Source organism: Varanus komodoensis, unplaced genomic scaffold, assembly GCF_004798865.1.
Source record: "Varanus komodoensis strain SLA01 unplaced genomic scaffold, ASM479886v1 scaffold12, whole genome shotgun sequence".
Taxonomy (NCBI): domain Eukaryota; kingdom Metazoa; phylum Chordata; class Lepidosauria; order Squamata; family Varanidae; genus Varanus; species Varanus komodoensis.
In genome coordinates, this window is record NW_025335349.1 from 16,559,335 (window position 1) to 16,575,405 (window position 16,071).

At 36.3% G+C, this 16,071-nt stretch overlaps 1 protein-coding gene across 2 annotated transcripts in view; it reads left to right on the top strand.

Annotated features, from left to right (window-relative positions):
- OXR1 (oxidation resistance 1) overlaps positions 1-16,071 on the top strand; it is a 70,313-nt gene that overhangs the window by 5,205 nt on the left and 49,037 nt on the right. For both annotated transcript variants that reach the window (XM_044421780.1, XM_044421781.1), the window contains exons 2-5: positions 7,457-7,539; positions 12,739-12,846; positions 13,828-13,947; positions 14,469-14,618. In XM_044421780.1, coding sequence (XP_044277715.1) covers positions 7,457-7,539; positions 12,739-12,846; positions 13,828-13,947; positions 14,469-14,618 — 461 coding nt within the window. The remainder of the gene's footprint in view (positions 1-7,456; positions 7,540-12,738; positions 12,847-13,827; positions 13,948-14,468; positions 14,619-16,071) is intronic.

Here is a 16,071-nt window from a genome sequence, read left to right on the forward strand (position 1 = left end):
TATTATTATTATTATTATTATTATTATTATTATTATTATTAGAACATTTCTATGCCGCCCCTTGCCGAAGCCTCGGGGCGGCTTACAACACAATAAAATACAATATAAAAATAACAATATAAAATTAAAATTAATAATATAAAATAAATAAAAAATATAAAGGATATAAAAGAAGTTAGAAAAGTTATAAAAGAAAAGAAAAGAAAAGAAGCCCTGGCCAGATAAATAAGTAAATATTGTTAACAATTAAAATGACATTTAAATAAAAAGGTCTTCACCTGGCGCCGAAAAACAAATAACGACGGCGCCAGGCGGACCTCTCTGGGGAGCACATTCCATAGATTGGGCGCCACCGCAGAGAAAGCCCTCCTCCAAGTACTTACCCTCCTAATTTCCTTCACGGAGGGTTCCCGGAGAAGGGCCTCTCCCGCTGATCTCAAGGGGCGGTCGGGCATATATGGATGTAAGCGCTCCTTCAGGTAACCAGGTCCCAAGCCGTTTAGGGCTTTATAGGTCATAACCAACACCTTGAATTGGGCCCAGACTTCAATGGGAAGCCAGTGAAGCTGTCGGAGGACTGGAGTCATGTGAACATAACGCTCCCTCGCCGTCAGCAACCTGGCAGCTCTGTTTTGAACCAATTGAAGTATCCGGACCGTCTTCAAGGGAAGCCCCACGTAAAGCGCGTTACAGAAGTCAAGGCGGGAAGTCACCAGCGCGTGTGTCACCGTCGCCAGGCAGTCGTACTCCAGGTAGGAGCGCAGCTGATTAATCAGCCGAAGCTGAAGGGAAGCGCTCCTCACCACCGCTGTCACCTGAGCTTCCAATGAAAGCTCTGGGTCGAGGAGTACTCCTAAGCTGCGGACCTTGTCCCTAAGAGGGAGTGCAACCCCATTCAGGGCCAGCTCAAATCCACCCTCTCCGAAGCCCGATCCGCCAATCAACAGGACCTCCGTCTTGTCTGGATTGAGCTTCAGTTTATTGGCTCTCATCCACCCCATTACCTCGGCCAAGCACCGGTTCAGCACAGCCACTGCCTCACCTGGATTAGTGGAAAATGAGAGGTAGAGCTGGGTATCATCAGCGTACTGATGATTCCGTAGCCCACACCTCCTGATGACCTCTCCCAGCGGTATTGCTCTGTGGTTTTATACAATTCATACCACATCTGCACAGACAATTTCATTTGTGCAGTCTATTTCTTTAGGCAAAACCATAGTTTCAGTCTTAAGGCTACCTTGAACTTAAAGTACACTGAATTTTGGAAATACCTCTCATTCTTATTTGCTGTTATCACCTACATTAAAGACTAACAAGGATCCTTGATTTTCTTATTCCTCATCATCATTATGCTTACAACCATATTTTAGGCTTTTCTGCTCTGTAGATAGCATGAAGTATCTAAAATCCGTACTACTGCTAATGAAAACAGGTACTGTTGTTGTGCACAGAATTAGAAAATACCTTTAAAAGTATCTAATTTTGTTAAATTAAGTATTGATTCTTTGATTCTTTGGAATATGTCCAATTTATGCACAACAGGAAACCAGTTTCCTGTTATGCTGAGACTCAAGCTTCCATGCCCATTCCCTCTACTCTTTAATGAGAAAGAGGAAAGGACTGGAAGTTTCCACTTAAAATTATAACTATGAATTAGTGATCCTGAGGAATTAAAACTTGGGGAACAGTGGCGTTGTTTAAACTATAGTTAGAACATACCAGGATCAAATTATAGTTTTAGATTCTGGTTTTTCTCTCTAGCCGTGGTCTAAACCAGTTCCTTAATTTAACAGGGTATTTTGGTTAGTTTAAAACTAAATACCTTTCAGTCTCTTCATCAGGTGTGTGAAAGAAGAGCAAGGAATCTTTCTTTGTGACATTGTGGTGTCCCATTGCATACAAACTTATCTGCATAGGCTACATAGGAAGTCAGAACTGTTCAGAAAGTAGCTCTTACTATGAGGGGTGTTCAATGTATTCTCGGTATCAGCATGAAGAAAAAGGAATAATAAATTGAAATTTTTATTTTTCAATGTAATCCCCCATAACTTCAATACACTTATTACATCTAGAAATTAACTTTTCAATTCCCTGTAAAAAATACCCTTCCTCCTTGTCTGAAAAATGTGCATTAATTGCTGCCTTGATCTCTTCAATGTCAGAAAATCACTTTCCACATAGATCTTTTTTTAAATTTGGGAATAGGTAGTAGTCACTGGGGGCCAGGTCCAACCTATAGGGTGGGTGGTTTATTTCTTCGAAACCACAGTCTCGCACAGCAGCCTTCGAAACGCGCGCCATGTGAATGGGCGCATTGTTGTGAAGAAGCAACACACCTGCAGTCAGTTTCCCCCACCTTTTTTCTTTAATTGCTTCTCTTAAATTACACAGAGTGGTTGCTTAAGATGCTGCGTTTATGGTTTCACCTTTTTTTGTACTCGATCGATAAAATTCCCTTTGAGTCCCAAATCACTGTGGCCATGATTTTTCCGGCCGATGGAGTGACTTTCTTTGGAGGGTCAGCACCTTTTTTATGCCACTGCATGGACTCCTGCTTGCTTTCAGGGTCATAGTGATGAACGCAAGTTTCATCGCCAGTAACAATCCGGTTGAAAATACTTGATGGATCTTCACCACAGAGCTCTAAAAACTCCCTGCAGCACTTGACTTGCACTTGTTTCTGAGGCGCCATGAGCATTCGCAGCACCCATCTTCCACACCTTTGAAAAGTGACCTTTGAAAAGTTAAGATGGTCATAAAAAATAGTAAATATGGTACCAATGGATAGGTTTGTCAACTCTGCTAACGTTTTAATTTTTATTCAGGAATCTTCCAATACAAGTTTCTCAATTTTTTTCACATTTTCTTTCGTATTGGCAGTAACCGGCCCGCCCGAGCAAGGATCGTCTTCAGTGCTTTCTCTGCCCCTTTTAAATTCATTTGACCACTTTTGAACAGTAGATAATGAAGGTGCAGAGTCCTGATAAATGGGTACCATCTCTTCGTGAATGATTTTTTTACTTTTTCCTTGTTTTGTAAGGAACTTACAGCACGTTGCTCAATTTTCTTCAACATTGTCGCATCAGTCATTATGGTCGTCTTTCACTGAGGATTACTAGGGAACTAATGATCACACTTATTTGAAATTTTGCATGTATACCCTCAGATAGTGTCATTAGCTAATGAAATAATTAAATTACCCACATCAATAGCAAATCAACCTGATACCGAGAATACATTGAACACCCCTCATAATTAGTTTGCTGATAACTTTGGTTTGAAAATATTGTGTGGATATGAACAATACATCGTAGTCACCACCTAGTCTTAGTTGAAAATTGTTGTCTGAGTTAGAAGGTTGTTAACTAGTTCTTGGTAATGAAATGTGAAATCAAAGCAAAGTAACTCAACTCACACAGGAAATATTCAAGAACACATGTCATACTATACTTTGGGTCAAATATAGTAACATGTGTCTTACTATATTTTGGTTGCATATTTATCTTTTGCCATTCCTTACTATGTAAACATTTATTTGTTTCCGTAGTGAAAGAAGTTAAAAGCATAGGGCTGCAGAAGAAAATTTAAAACCCTTAAAACTAATTCCATTAGTCCAGGAGAACTTTATTCTTGCAGGTTTTCCTCACAGTCTCTCCCATGTCTCAAAGCAAACTGACTTTGAAATTTTGAGAATTTTCAAAGCGGCTTGGTTTGTGTGTGTTGGCTATTTCAAGAAAGAATTTAAAATAAATTAAAATTTAAGTGAACTTGTGCAGAAGTCCTTCTAAAGTTATCAACCCAAGCAATTCTGTAGATACTGCCAATTCTTGACAGTTAGTTTGAAGATCACCAGTTTATGTCAAGATATGTTGGCATGATATGGTGTGAACAGGTTTATGATAAAAATATTTTTAGAAGAATGTCTAAAAATATGTTTTTCTCTTTTCTCACTAAAGTTTACTATCCCTGTGAATACAAATGAAATTGTATAATGAAATTATATTCTAAGTGATTTGTTTAAAATATATACATATAAACACCTTCCTCACAGTTGAGGGATATCTGTGTGTGTGTGTGTAGCCCAAGGAATAAATTCCAGTTTAAGAAAGGTCTAGCATGCCACACTTCTCACATGGGCTGGGCCAAAGGCACATTGAGGATGTGGTGATTAAGTGTGTAAGGACTGGGAGTCAGGCAGTCTGGATTCTAGTCCCTGCTCATCCATGAAACCAACGTTGGGCCAGTCAAACTCTTAGCCCAACCTATCTCATAGGTTTGTTGTTGTGGTAATAAGATTGAGAACTGAAGGAGAAAAATGATGTAAGCTGCTTTGAGATCTTTAAAAAAGAAAAAGTGGGATATAAAATGGTAAAGTGTGCATGTCCACAAAAGAAGGCTTTTGCATATCTATTCAGACACAAGCAAGACTGACTCATTCGGAAGCCCTTTAAACAACATCTGAAACATTAACTTTCTGCATGTGTACTCAGTAGTAAGTATTTGCAAATAAGTAGGAGGAACTCAGCAGCTTCTTCCCCAGCTACACTATCTCAGCAGCTAATTGGAGATGGGGATTGTTCTGTGCTACAATGGCAAAAGTGTCAATTTGCAGCAGGAAAAATATGTGATTATCTGCTACTGTTCCCAGGCGAGCATCTGGCAGGGAAGATGGGGACCCTCATGGGCTGTATCCGTCCAGTTGGTCAGGCTTTCTCCATATGTGGCCTATATAAACAGGTTTTTTTTTAAAAAAATGTACCTTTGATCCTGTCCAATATGACCTCTTTTGTGGATGTCTCTTCAATCACAGATCCAATTAGCAATGGAAGGTTGTAGAACAATTTCTGATTCTGTCTCAGAAGCCTGTTTTCTGCAACACATCACATTATTTCTGATTTCAAAATTGTGACTGATCTTTTGAGATTAAAAATTGCTTAAAATTAAAAATCACTTTCTTGAAGTTTTTTCAAGAAATTTTTGGGTTTAATGAATTAAGATTTTGTTTCTCCATTTTTAGACAACAGATGAGAAGGCATCTGTATTTTGGATAATTAATCTTGGGAAGATACAGAGCAGAGGTGAAAGCTACTACAGCCAGTATAAAATCCATACTGATATAACTAGTTAGCAGGAAATGAGATAGCATGTTTATTTCTAACGGCCTGCATAATCTGGTGGGTATAATCTTCACTGACGAGAAGTGAAGCCCTGAAGTTCCTCAAACACCAGCTTGGCCCAATACCACTGTAAGTTGCAGCAGCTTTGTCAAAAGGGCAAAAACTCTTGGTCTTGTTAACAACGAGAGATTGATGTCTAAATATAATCTTCAGTCTCTTGGATAGTATGTGTGCTTAAATGATTATTAAGTTTCTATGATAAAGACATGGAGGTTTTAATGCAGCTTTTTATTATTATTATTATTATTATTATTATTATTATTATTATTATTATAACATTTCTATGCCGCCCCTTGCCGAAACCTCGGGGCGGCTTACAACATGATAAAATACATTGAAATACAATAGTACATAATAAATTACCATTAAATAAAGCTTGCCAAGATACCATTAATAATGTTCTGTCTTGCTCAATTAGCTAGTTAAGCCTGTGGAAAAACAGTGCAGTGCCATGAAAGCTTTATATAGATAGCAAAGAAGTTTTGAAAATATTTTTATATATTGATGAAAAAAAATCCTTGATTTTGATTGCTATTTAAATATTTAATGTTCCTTGGGGGTTTTGTTGTTTCTGTTGTAGCTTTCTTTATAGTGATCAAACCTTACAATAAACTGTCTTGGTTTTAATCACTACATATTACGTTTTATGATGGATGAAATTCTTTGTTGAGGATGACTTGAGCGTCCTTTTTCTTTTGCATAACTTCTCTTTTTAATGTGACCTTGCTTTCTGTGTTTCCTCACTCTGATTGTCTGTGCTTTAGTATTCTTTAGCCAGAAGTCTGCTGTCCGGATAGATATGCAAGGAGGGCTGGAAAAGTTCTCAGTACTTGGTTGTCTGGAAAGTGGATATTGGGACCTCCAGTATTACCTCCAGTATTAGTTAAAATACTTTTCTAGCCAGAAGGTATGACATTCCACGCAGACAAAACATGAAGATGCAAAGCTAATAAACATAAGGCAGATGTATTAATGAGCTGTGTTCAGCATTCACTTGAGCAAAATTTCCCAAGTCTGGGGCTGGGTTATCTTGAAGTGATATTCTGCCATAAATATAAATGACCAGGACATAGCATGTTTCTAGCCATGACTTTTTATATTCTTTCACAACCACTATTCTCAAAATATAATGCTGCTGTTCTTATGAGGTACAACTTGGTTGATGCTCCGGCTAAGTACTTGTATTATTTTTTCCTGTTTCAATTACAAATATACATAATATACACCTTGTTCTGCTTAACAATATCCAATCCGGATTGGGTTTGTAACTCTCCATAGTTACAAATAAGTGGGGCTGTCCCAGCCCAACTCTCCTGCACATCTCCCCCCCCCCTCTCTCTCTCTCTCTCTGTGTGTAGGGGGAGGGGGGAAGACATTCTTTCTCAGCTTTCAAATATGCAAAGCTATTTTGTAACCTGAGAGGGGGAAAAAGAGAAGTTTGGAAGTAGTTTTTTGCCTGATATTGGAGAATCTTTGTGCAATAAATACTAACAGTACTATACTTTTTTATTTATCACCATATTTATGGGCTACCCTAGAATGACCAGAATGGCCTTTTACTCTAATCTCTTATTTGCTTATAAGTTCAAGGAATTAATTGTCAAAAGGAAATGAGCAAAATGGAGATTTCTTGCCTGGCTTTTCCTGTGATCAGTATGAAAGTGTGCACTTCTGAGCAAACTTCAGTCAATGCAAATTCATATTTATCTTTCAGTGTTTCAAATGGGTCCTCAGGAGAATGTTAATAATGTTCTTAATATATTATAGTTTTCCTGTACCTGACAAAAGAGCACTGTTGTAGGTCTTTAATGGAACACTTTTAAAGACCTCTGTGTGCTTTTTGTGGTAATGCTAATTTTAAAAAAGCTATGGCTTTAAATTGTCTCTGATCTCAGAAACTGTGCATAGCCTACTATAGATGACAGGCAAATCCAGTGTGATATACAGCTACAGAAATATGGTGAAATTGTTATGTTTCCCTCTAACGGTCTTTTCATTTTGTGAATTAATATCATGAGGATTGCAAATATTTTTAAAGCTAGGACATTCCAAATCACTGGAGTAGCTTGTATTGGTCAAATCCTTAAAGCAAAGCAGAGGAGCAAAGTCCCTGTTCTGCCAGCTAGTTGTCTGTTAGGCTGAGCTGAGAATCACAAGATATAAGCTGTGTAACTGGTGAATTAGATGTCCGCCTGCAGGGCTGTAGTCAACAGCCTGTGACAATACTGAGAGGGAGAGAAAAATGAATGTAACGCGTGCTTTGCCTCAATTTTTCTCAGATACTGGTCAGAAGAAAAACCTAGACAAGAAAGATGGGAGACGAATGTCTTTTCAGAAGCCTAAAGGAACTATAGAATACACAGTAAGTAGTTTTCTACATAATATAAATAAAATGTTAGTAACAAGATTCAGGTATTTTAATGCTAGCTGAATGTTCTCTCAAAAAGACTGGTGCATATTACCTTTTGTTTGTTCAGTCTGTAGCTCTGGCAGGCACCTAGTCATCTTAACAGGATTGACAAGTACTGTTTTGAGTCTTTTCAGGAATGATGCAGAGTAATTTTAGAGAGGCAAAGTTAACCGTTACAGTACTCCGTGGCAACAAAACAATAACTTTAAAGCAGCAGAAGATTCTTTTAGAGGCACAAATTCTTTTACTTTGAGAAAATCAGATTTTCAGAATCTGTTTACTGCTTATGAAGCTTTCAGTGTGGTTACCATTCTGCTAAATGCAGGTGAACATGATGTTAGTCCATATTAGCAATGTCTTTGAAAAACATTACTGTGTTCTTTCAATAATTTCCATTGCTGTATTGCTACTCCAAACCTACTTCTGTTTTTCTAGCAATATCTGAAAATGGAGCCTTTCTGTAACTGTTATGTTCTTCAAATGACCCTCAAACAGTACTGCAGTCAGTGTTTCGTATATCTGGTTACTAAGGGAAACTGAATTGAGAAATGTTTTGTTATATATTGCCTATACAGCTATGACTCTAAATGTAGTATAATTAAATGGGCACATTGTAAACAACTTAATGTGTCTTTTGAAATAAAAATACCATGTAATAGAACAAATAGTGCATGTTTTAGTACATTCAAAATATCAGATTCTATGTGTATAATTTTTGTAAATGTCTAACAGCAGAACTAATTACTCTAAAGTTGCACTGCCAACTTGCTTCCATTGACTGGAATAGCAGAAGTACTAACTAATATATAACCATGAAATGTAATTAGGAAGTGAATTTCTTTTTCTGCCTTAAGTAGATTATCAGAGTAAACAAAGTAATGCAAACTGATCTGTCAGCAGTTTTGCTGTCTGCATTTAACAGAATGGGTCTGTTTTAACCACAAGCATAAAAGCTTCTCTGAAACCTTGCAAGAAGTATCTACCCAGTGTGGTGTGTATTTTATTGTTATGAAAAGATGTAAGTAAAAGAACTGTCAGGCAATCACCTGCTTTGGAGTCACTAGGCTTAAGTGCAGCTATTATCTTAGTTGTACTTCAACCACTTTAAGTAAATCAAGTTGTGGCAGCAGGCATTCTTTCCAGTATACCGTCCCCTTTCAGTGTAGTCTTCAGTCAACCAATAGAATACCACTGGCTGAGAATTTTACCTAAGTAATTTGCATTATTGTATCAAGCTGGCAGTATTTCAAAGTGAACATAAAACAATCTGCTATTTTTTTGCGTGCTGTCTAAAATGTTGTTAAATAGATGTAGCAGTAGTAATTTGGACCCTACAAGTTACAGTATTGCTAATGACACTGCTCCAAATTACATTTTCTGTCAGTTGGAGTAGATGATAGTCTATTGATAAGGCTGAAATGATTTTATCCAGCAATTCACCCCGTCCCTCAATGTTCCATAAACATTATTGCATAATAATTTAGGAGTTTATTTTCTGTTTCTTGTTCACTTTTCTACCTGTTGACAAAGTATGCCCCCTTCTCCTCTCCCCATCCATTTCCATGACTCAGCAACTTTTTTATTTCAATGTCTTGTTATAATCCCAGGAAAGGCAACTAATATTTAAATATTTCAAATTTAAAAACAAGGATTTTTTATTTTTCAAAGTGCTTACCCTTTCTAATGGAAAGGCATTTAATTAAAAGGTTAGAATAACACCTTGAAAATGCTATTTAATGCTAAATTTTGTAAATACTATATTAATAAATGAAAATTAAATATTTCACACACATTCAGAGAAATATCTGTGTTAGGTTTACTTCAAAATATTCTTATAGGAAAGGGAAGTTTTCTTGTAGGTGTAACTGCCAAACTCTTTTAGAATAATAATTTATTCATTTGGTGCTGGAAGTTTCTGGCTCCACTTTTTTTTTTTTAAACTGGCTCCAGAAATAGACGGAAATGTGTTTTCCTGTGATAAGCATTGTGATTAGCAGTCACTTGGAACAGTTCATCAAGTTAGTCACAAATGTAATTGTCCATAAAAAGCAACACCGCATAGGTTTTCTGAAACTTAGATATTATCAATGTACGTTCTTACAGTTTCACTAACTTCCTGCTTTCTTTCTTTTCTTTTTGTTTTCCTTGAGCAAACTGCACTCAGTAGGCTTTAAATTTTATTACTCAGAAACTCTAGGAAATCCAAGCAGTGGTCTATAGTGCAATAGGACTTTCAAGAGAGAAGGTTAGCAGTGTGTCCTGACATTCAAATGTAAATTGCAGGATACATTATGTAAATAGCTGTTATGCAGTTCAAATAGAGCATATGTCATAAAAAGGTGGTGACTCTACATCCAGACATGTTTAAATTCTAATGCAGAAGCAGGCAACTTGTGTTTCTTTAGATGTTTGCATCTACCATCAGCTCTAGGCACCAAAATCACTAGTGAGGGACAATGGTAGTTGTGTGCACAAACTTTTGGAGGGCCACAAATTGCTCTAGTACTCATTCTGATTGTGTTTATTGTATGTTAAAAATATTTAGTATTTGACAATATATTTTGGTAACTGCTCATACATTTTTTGGATGTGCAGAGGGACAGGAGCATTTTGAGTTGAACTTCTTGTGAAATTATAGCTGCCACTTTTTTACAGCATCTGAGTTTACCAAAATGCATTCGTGGCCTACTTGCTGAGTTACCCAGTCATTGTTTATTTATTTACTTATGTTTAAATCCAACAGGAATCTCTGGGTGGCTTCAGTCAAATGCTAAAATACTAAACACAAATGGACATTATAAATGCTACTAAGTACAGTGGTGCCTCGTATTTTGAATTTAATGCATTTCAGGAGGCCATTTGAACTCTGAATCGTTCATAGTCTGAATCAGTTTTCCTGATTAGAAATAATGGAAAGTGAATTAATTCGTTCCCAGACCCTAAACAATACCAGTAAACTTCTGCTACTTCAAGACAAGACAAATCAGTTCAAGTCAGAGCATCAAGGCAGCCAAGACACTCATGAAAGAGGACTTTCAGAACTGCTTCAGAAAGCGGCAAGAATGATGGGATAAGTGTGTTCAAAGTGAGGGGGATTAATGACAATGTGTCTTTTACTGTAATTTTTTTTCAACTTGGGAGAACAACTGATCATGTTTTTGCTGCAACCACATTTTTTTTCACTTTGCTCACAGTTCATACTTGGAAACAAGGTTCGAACCGCGGAGCAATTTTATCTCAACTGTAATGTTTGAACTCTGGATCGTTCGAAGTTAGAATTGTTTGAACTACAAGGCAGCACTGTATCTCCTTAACCCTAGTTTAGCAAAATGTCTGGATAGGCAGGATAAGAATGCTTAAATGCAATATAAATAGTGTAAACGCAAATCACTTGCATATTATGTTTAGTGTAACCAAATCAGGCTGACTCCAGCTTTGGCTAAGTGGGAGGCACTAATAATTCTGTGGAAGCCAGTCTGGACTCTGCAGAAAAAGCAAATTACAGTTCTACTGCAACTATATATGTTTTTTTTATAATAAGTTACCTTGCTAATTCACTAATAGGTCTCAGAACAGTTTGAAGCTGGCATATACCCTGATTATTCAAATAATCTGAAACCCAGAATCTGTTATCCAAAGGAGGGCATGCGGGTTTTTTTGCAATGGTGACAACACCCTAGTGATGACCATTGAATAAAGAGATAACTATATATGCAACAAGAAAATGTAGATCCTCCTCACACATTTAAAGCAGACTTGATGAGAGGTAGATTTTTTTTTTTTAAGTACTGAACGGTCTCTTGTGTAGCACAAAAATGGTTTGTAGTTAAAATATGCTTTGATATTTATTGGTATCTCACTCTTCAAGCAGCTATAGGTGTTTGTTTTGTTTTTGTTTTTTGTTCTCACAAGAATCCTGTGCAATAACAGGATGAATGTATGATTTGATGAAAGCTACTCTGAGCATCATGGCTCGTGTTCAAAATTCTGACTACAGGTTCCACGGTTGAACAGAAACTTGTCTTCAATGCAGTATGAGCCACTGTGGCTCACGTGTACCAAATGTTTTTGCCTTACACTTAAATTCATATTCAGTGACCCTTCACATGAATGTTGCTAGAGCAAAATTGCTAGAGCAACATTTAATATAAGGAGAATCTCTGCAGATAGTTAAAGGATTTGGTATCTGTTTCAGCATGTTTTGTTTATTTTTCCATATAATTCATGTTTAAGTCCATATAAAAACACTTAGAACACATCAAACAATTTGGAATACCCTAATTCCCTTTTCATTATATTTCCAGTAAATTGTCTGAAAAGTAGCATATAAAATTCTGGACCCATTCCAGTGTGTGTCAAATACAATTACATACCAAGTTTAAGGAATGTTAAATAAATATTCCTTGTTTAGTACAGTATTTTGCTTAATGCTGTAATAAGTAGCATGCTTGTTTCTCCATGTAGTGCCTATTTCTTTGCTTGGGTTGTTACTTAACCGCACAGTCCTGCGTCTGCCCATTCATAAGAAAACTCAATTGAATTCAATGGGGCTTATCCCCAGATAAGTGACTGCAGCCTGAGAGGCCTAGAAAGTTTTTAATGTAATAACAATGTGTATCTTGAATGAAAGGCACCAGTGTCCCATTCCCAAGGAGTAATTAGTAATATGCCACAACAAGCAGATTAGAGAAAGCTCTTATATATGTAAGAGTTCTACAAATATTTCTTTAATGTAGTGTATGTTAGATTTGGGAAAAATATTTTTTAGGTCAAGCTGTTAGAGCTAGTTATTTAGTAATCCAGGGAGTATATGCTATTGCTAATAAGAATGTGGGATTTCTTAGTATTATTTTAATACATTGGTCCTTTTGAGGTTATTCAAACTCATTTCATTTCTTCATTTCAAACACCATTTAATACCATGTAACTATAATCTTCATGTCTTATCATAGACTGCTTCTGTGTTGAATTGATTGGAACATTTGTGCTTTAAGGAGATGATGGTTTGTACCTGTTCTGCTTCTTTTTCTTTTTTAAAATATGATGAAATCTTCACAGAAACAGTTTTCTGGGCTGCCATTTAAAAACACTGTATAATTTAGTAGACTTATATAATGCTATATGTAAACAGTATGTGTATTCTCTTCACAGGTTGAATCACGAGATTCTCTGAATACTGTTGCCTTGAAGTTTGATACAACTCCTAATGAACTGGTTCAGTTAAACAAGCTGTTTTCCAGAGCAGTTGTTCCTGGACAGGTAGTACCTATTGTATGACATAAGTGTCTCAGGAAAGATATGGTAGATTTATTCATATGTTCATTCATCACATTTTTGAATGCTTTGTTACACAGAGGAAGAAAAATCTCTAGGTAGAAACCCTATATTGCATTTGATATCCCAGATTGCCCCCTTTAAGACAGAGTTGACAGACCCTCCCAGAATGGTTCTCATATCAATTTTACTTAATATGTCATTTTTAGTCAATTTTAATCACTGTTGGTTTTAATTTCTTGTAAACCACCTAGAGTATATAGGAATGTGTGGGGAGGTATATGGAGTGAGATCCATAGAAGAGCTGCAAAAATGTGATTACTCATACCAATTTGATGAATTTGCATAATCCAAGTAGGCTTCTGCAATTCAATTTTACTGAAAACTATACATTTATCTTCCGTTCTAGTCACATAATCATTCTGTTCTTCATATGCTTTTCTTTTCTTTTTTTTAAGGTTCCAGTTGAAATTTTCATACTATCTTTGGAGAGTATGGTGCACATACAAAACAATCTGTAATGTGATTAAATGCTATTGGTATCCAGGAAGCAAAAAGAAATTAGTAATTTAAAACAGGAATATGAGTCCTATTATTTTTTCAGAGTTTATTATGAAAAAAGAAGCTTTCAGCCAACTAGAAAGCAGGAAAATCATGTATGGCAGCACATCTATGGTTAATTTGTAATTGCTGTAATTGTGATCTGCTGTAATTGAACTGAAACCAATTAGAAGGATCTACTTTTGTTTGGGTGTAGAACCCTAAACAGACCATGTGACAATTGAAGAAAAAAGTTATTTAAATCAAAACAAAATGTAGAAGAGTTTTGGCCATTATATATGAAACACTGGGATGTAAGCATCTTTGTTATAAAATCTTTCTAAGCAGCACATGTCCACCTTAATACTTAATTATCAAAAGTTGGTAACTTACCTTAATCAAAAGATTTTTTTTATACATGTATAGATTTTATATGTTCCTGATCCAGAATATGTTTCCAGTGTGGAGAGTTCTCCTTCACTTAGTCCCATAAGTCCTTTATCACCCACTTCTTCAGAAGCAGAGGCTGAGAAGACAACAGTAAGTGTAAGTAGATGTAAATGCAAATTAACTTTTTTCAAAGCTGGAGTGCATTCCTTAGAATATTTTTTGGACTTTTCTGATCTAATCAATGTCAAGATATTCTGTGGCTGAAAAATATTTCAACAAGGAAGTCATCTGGACTAATTGAAAGGGTGACAAGGGTGCTTCCTTAAGAGAGATTCTGTTTTTGATATCTTCAGGGCACAGTCCTGTTGTGTTTGCAGCAGATGCATTCATCCGATCCGAGAAGTGCATGACACCCTTAATTTTATATAGAGAGCCATTTGCAGCTATCTGGATTTATGGCCCATAAGGGGGAGGGAAGGAGGCTGGGCACTGATTGGAAATGGCACAAGTTGATGTAGTTATGTCATACTTGTATGCTTATTTTAACTGGGTCTGTTTTCTCAGTTTCAGGCTTCTGTACTGAGGTTATAAAGATTTGGACAAGAATATACAGGGTAAGGAGGGGCTATAAGACAATTCTAATTTTTCTTGTATCAATCTTCTGTTTGTCTCTGTAGGATTCAGATGGGGTGCATTGTAAAGAAGCAACAGCCACATCAAACATATTTGTTCGGCCCACAAGAGTGGTGTCATCTACATCAGAGGAGGAAGAAGCTTTTACAGAAAAATTTCTCAAAATTAATTGCAAATACATAACTAACAGCAAGGTATAGAAGACTCTCTCTCCAATAGAAAATCTATTGCTATTTTATATTTCCTTTATTATGCATCAACTTTTTAAGGGCCATTCATATAAAATGGAAGCATGTGTGATGATTAATTTGCAGTTAATTAAAATGCAGCTTATCAGGACCATATCTGTCTTGTTGCTATTGTAATAGTAATAATTTCTGGCAAAACAGAAGTAATTGTGGATCTGAAAGATGCAATTGAGACTTTACTTGAGCTATGGGCTCATAGTCTCTTTAAGGAGTAGAGAACATAGTGTCCCCCAGATGTGAGCAACAAATCCCATAAACCTTGGACCATTGGCCATACTGACTGGGACAGCTGAGAATAATAGTCTCTCAACAGTTGGTGAATAACAGGTTGCTGCCCCTGGTCTGTTCCCTTATTTCCTAGGAATATCATGTTCTCGTGTACATGGTTTTTCTAATAGCTTATATTTGTATCTTTGAACTGATCTTTATTTCTCATGCAGTGGCCAGAAGTAGAAATTTTCTCCAGCAAGAATTTGCATACATTGTACTTGGAAAGAAAGAGTTTAGACTTAGTTATAGCATCTTGGCTATTAGTATTATTCTTAGTCAATTTTGAAAAGAATAGAATGAGAAGTATATGAGAATTATTATTCAATCCAGCCTTTCGAAAATTGATAAACAGCCAGAGGCAACCAACTGCTCCATTAAGAATTGATGGATAATATGTAAGGTTCCGCAATGTACCAAAACATTCTGCAGGATAACCTGCCAAGGCATTTATGTCTCTTATGAAGGCACCATGTTCAGAATAACATGTAAAGTGCCTTCCTTAATAAGCTTCTCCAGTCTTGTTATTTAAAGCAGCCACGTGTCTGCACACCAGGTTTTATTGAATGTTTTCAATTTATATGTATTTTACTGATAAAATAATTGTTTAAGTTCAGCTTAGAAAGTGTAAAACTAGCATTCATGGATTTTTAAAGCTCAAGTGGAAGAACTAAATGTTAATTATTAGCTGTAAGTTCAAAATGTGAACATCCTTGTACTAACTGCCCTCATACCAAAGGAGAGAACAGCATGTAACAGTTTCATCATATAGATGAATGCTTCCTTTGGAAGAACTGACAAATGACCTCTATTTACAAAGAGCTTAATTCTATTATTATTTTTCTCATATTGGCCCTTTAACTTCAGTATAACTTTAACACATCTGGCTTTCTTGGAAACAAAATTTGCAAATAATATGGTCCCTGTGTTCATTTTATAATACACTGTTTATTCTGTTTCTGCTAGAGAAGTCCGCATTTTTAAAAAGTGTCTTATTCATAGTCTGCCATAAACAACCTAGTGCTCATTAATTAAAAAGAAAAAAAGAGAACTGCTCCACTCTGATTTGGTTTCTTTTGGCCTTGTTTACTGTTGAGTGTTTTAGCTGGTTGCAGGACTTTTGATGCTCTTA